Source organism: Myotis davidii, unplaced genomic scaffold (genome assembly GCF_000327345.1).
Source record: "Myotis davidii unplaced genomic scaffold, ASM32734v1 scaffold134, whole genome shotgun sequence".
NCBI lineage: Eukaryota > Metazoa > Chordata > Mammalia > Chiroptera > Vespertilionidae > Myotis > Myotis davidii.
In genome coordinates this window covers 5,848,872-5,850,977 of record NW_006288853.1, presented here as the reverse complement: position 1 = coordinate 5,850,977, position 2,106 = coordinate 5,848,872, and the positions used below count along the sequence as shown (strand labels likewise).

At 41.4% G+C, this 2,106-nt stretch overlaps 1 protein-coding gene and 1 long non-coding RNA gene across 2 annotated transcripts in view; both read left to right on the top strand.

The window, feature by feature from the left end:
- Positions 1–32: 32 nt before the first annotated feature.
- ANXA7 (annexin A7) overlaps positions 33–2,106 on the top strand; it is a 28,938-nt gene continuing 26,864 nt past the window's right edge. Inside the window, exon 1 of the mRNA XM_015562147.1 lies at positions 33–271. Within this exon, the coding sequence (XP_015417633.1) occupies positions 87–271 (185 nt within the window). The 5' untranslated portion in view covers positions 33–86. The remainder of the gene's footprint in view (positions 272–2,106) is intronic.
- LOC107182684 lies at positions 278–1,203 on the top strand. The gene is made up of 2 exons (XR_001513398.1): positions 278–737; positions 804–1,203. It is a non-coding gene; the product is annotated as an uncharacterized LOC107182684 (long non-coding RNA).

Below are 2,106 nucleotides of genomic sequence, written 5' to 3'. Positions count from 1 at the left end.
GGAATCATCCCACTGCCTGTGAGCTCCCTGGCCCTGCCGGCCGAGAGGGAGCTGCTCTGATAAAGCGATCGGTCCAGCTACGTGTGATGAGTGTCGTGAGTGCCGCCGGCTGGAGACGGGCAGGCGCGGGGCAGGGTTCCTCTGGCCGCGGCAAGTGGACGCCGCTTTTTACTCCACGGTGGCTGCCTGCCTGTCGACGCAGAAGCCAGCTGTGCCTCCTGCCCTGTGCCCCGTGGCCCTTGCTGACTGATGGAAATGGCCCTTCCGAGAGGCAGGTTTTGGAAATTGTATCTGCTCTTGGCCATTATCGTATCATTCACTCCTCCTTTTCCTATTTGTTTCCTAAACTTCCAGCAGCTGCCTCTTGGGCTCCTGGGCTTCATGCCATCGGACACTCCCATAGTGAGGCCCACCCCTTTTCGCTGCTGACTCACTGGGTGGAGGTGGTTTTGGAGAACCAAGAACGATTTTCTAGTCTTTTAAATGCAGTTTCCCAGGGAGAATGTTAAAAAGAAAAGCTCTGGTTCACCAGGATGGCCTTGTTATGCTTTGGGCAAAGTTGAGTAATTTCTTGAGTCACCCTGGGGTTTGTGTAAGCTTTTTTACACACGCTTTTCAAATGTACCTTTTGAATAGATGATACTTGCCCAATTCCAAAAGAGTTAAAGGTACATTATGTCCTAGCTCTCCTCCTGGAGGCAGCCACTGGTTTTCTACTTCCTTGAGGGGACTTTCAGGTACATGTTCAAGGAAGTAAATGTATTTCTTTCTCTGGTTTTCTACTTCCTTGAGGGGACTTTCAGGTTATTCTCTACATGTTCAAGGAAGTAAATGTATTTCTTTCCACATTTGGTTGCAAATGACCTATGTCATTTTCAACACCCCCTTACTAGGACTTAGGGATAATTTAATATATAAGAAACAAAAGAGCTGCTCATTTTCAGTAGCTGCATAACACTTCATTGTACGGCTATCCATAATCTATTTAACCTGTCCCTTACTGATGGACTTTTAGATTGTTTTTAACTTTTTTCTATTATAGATAGTGCTGTAATTAATAGTCTTGTACATATATGTGTTGTATTTGTGCAAATATTTCTATAAGATACATCTCTGGAAATGGAATTGTGTTCTAGTTCTTTATGTAATTACATTTTTCAAAATGTAACCAGATTCACTTTCTTAAAAATTGCATTAAGTTTTCTCATGTGCAGATAGTCTTTATTTTCATTCTGTTTTTAAACTCTTGTTGACATAATTCCTCTAGCTCTTTAAAGGTAAAATTTAAGAAATGCAGAAATAGGACTTTGTCACTGGAACAATTCCTGGGATTTAGAAATTTAGTTGTTTTTTGTAGTCTTTGGTACGGTAACTACTTGTTGCCTTAAAAATGTTATGTATGTGTTTCATAACTTATTTTCAAATGGTCTATCTGACTGTTGTTAGATGTTGTTGTCCCTTTACTCCTTATACCACCCAGGCTTAGAGAAGAAGAGAGCCAAAAACATTTTAGTTTGTTCCTGTTTTTACATCCAGGCCTTTGTATATCAAATAACTATTTTAGAACTGAATCAGTTTTCTTAATATCTTACTATCTTTTTTATTAACTTACTAGAGGCCTGGTGCATGAAATTCATGCACTCGGGGGCATCCCTCAGCCCAGCCTGTGCCCTCAGTCCAGGAGCCCCTGGGGGATGTCCGACTGCCAGCTTAGGCCCGCTCCCCACAGCAGTCTGGCTGAGCGGTGCTCCCCCTGGTGGTCAGTGCAGGTAATAGCGAGCAGTTGAGCATCCTTAGCATATCATTAGCATATTATGCTTTGGTTGAACAGATGACCGGACACTTAGCATATTAGACTTTGATTATATAGGATAAATTTGACTCAGTATATGTCCATTTATTCTAAATTTAGCAAGTTTTCAGCTTCTATCCTGTGCTTATGTCATAAGAGACACTATAATAAATTAAATTTATTACCTCATTTTCCTATATTGTATACTCAAAAGGCATGATACCTTCTCCCCATCTTTATCAGCACCTAGGACAGTGCATATTACATAGTGGATTTTTATAAATTTTGATTTGGATTTGTTTGGGGGCTTTCTA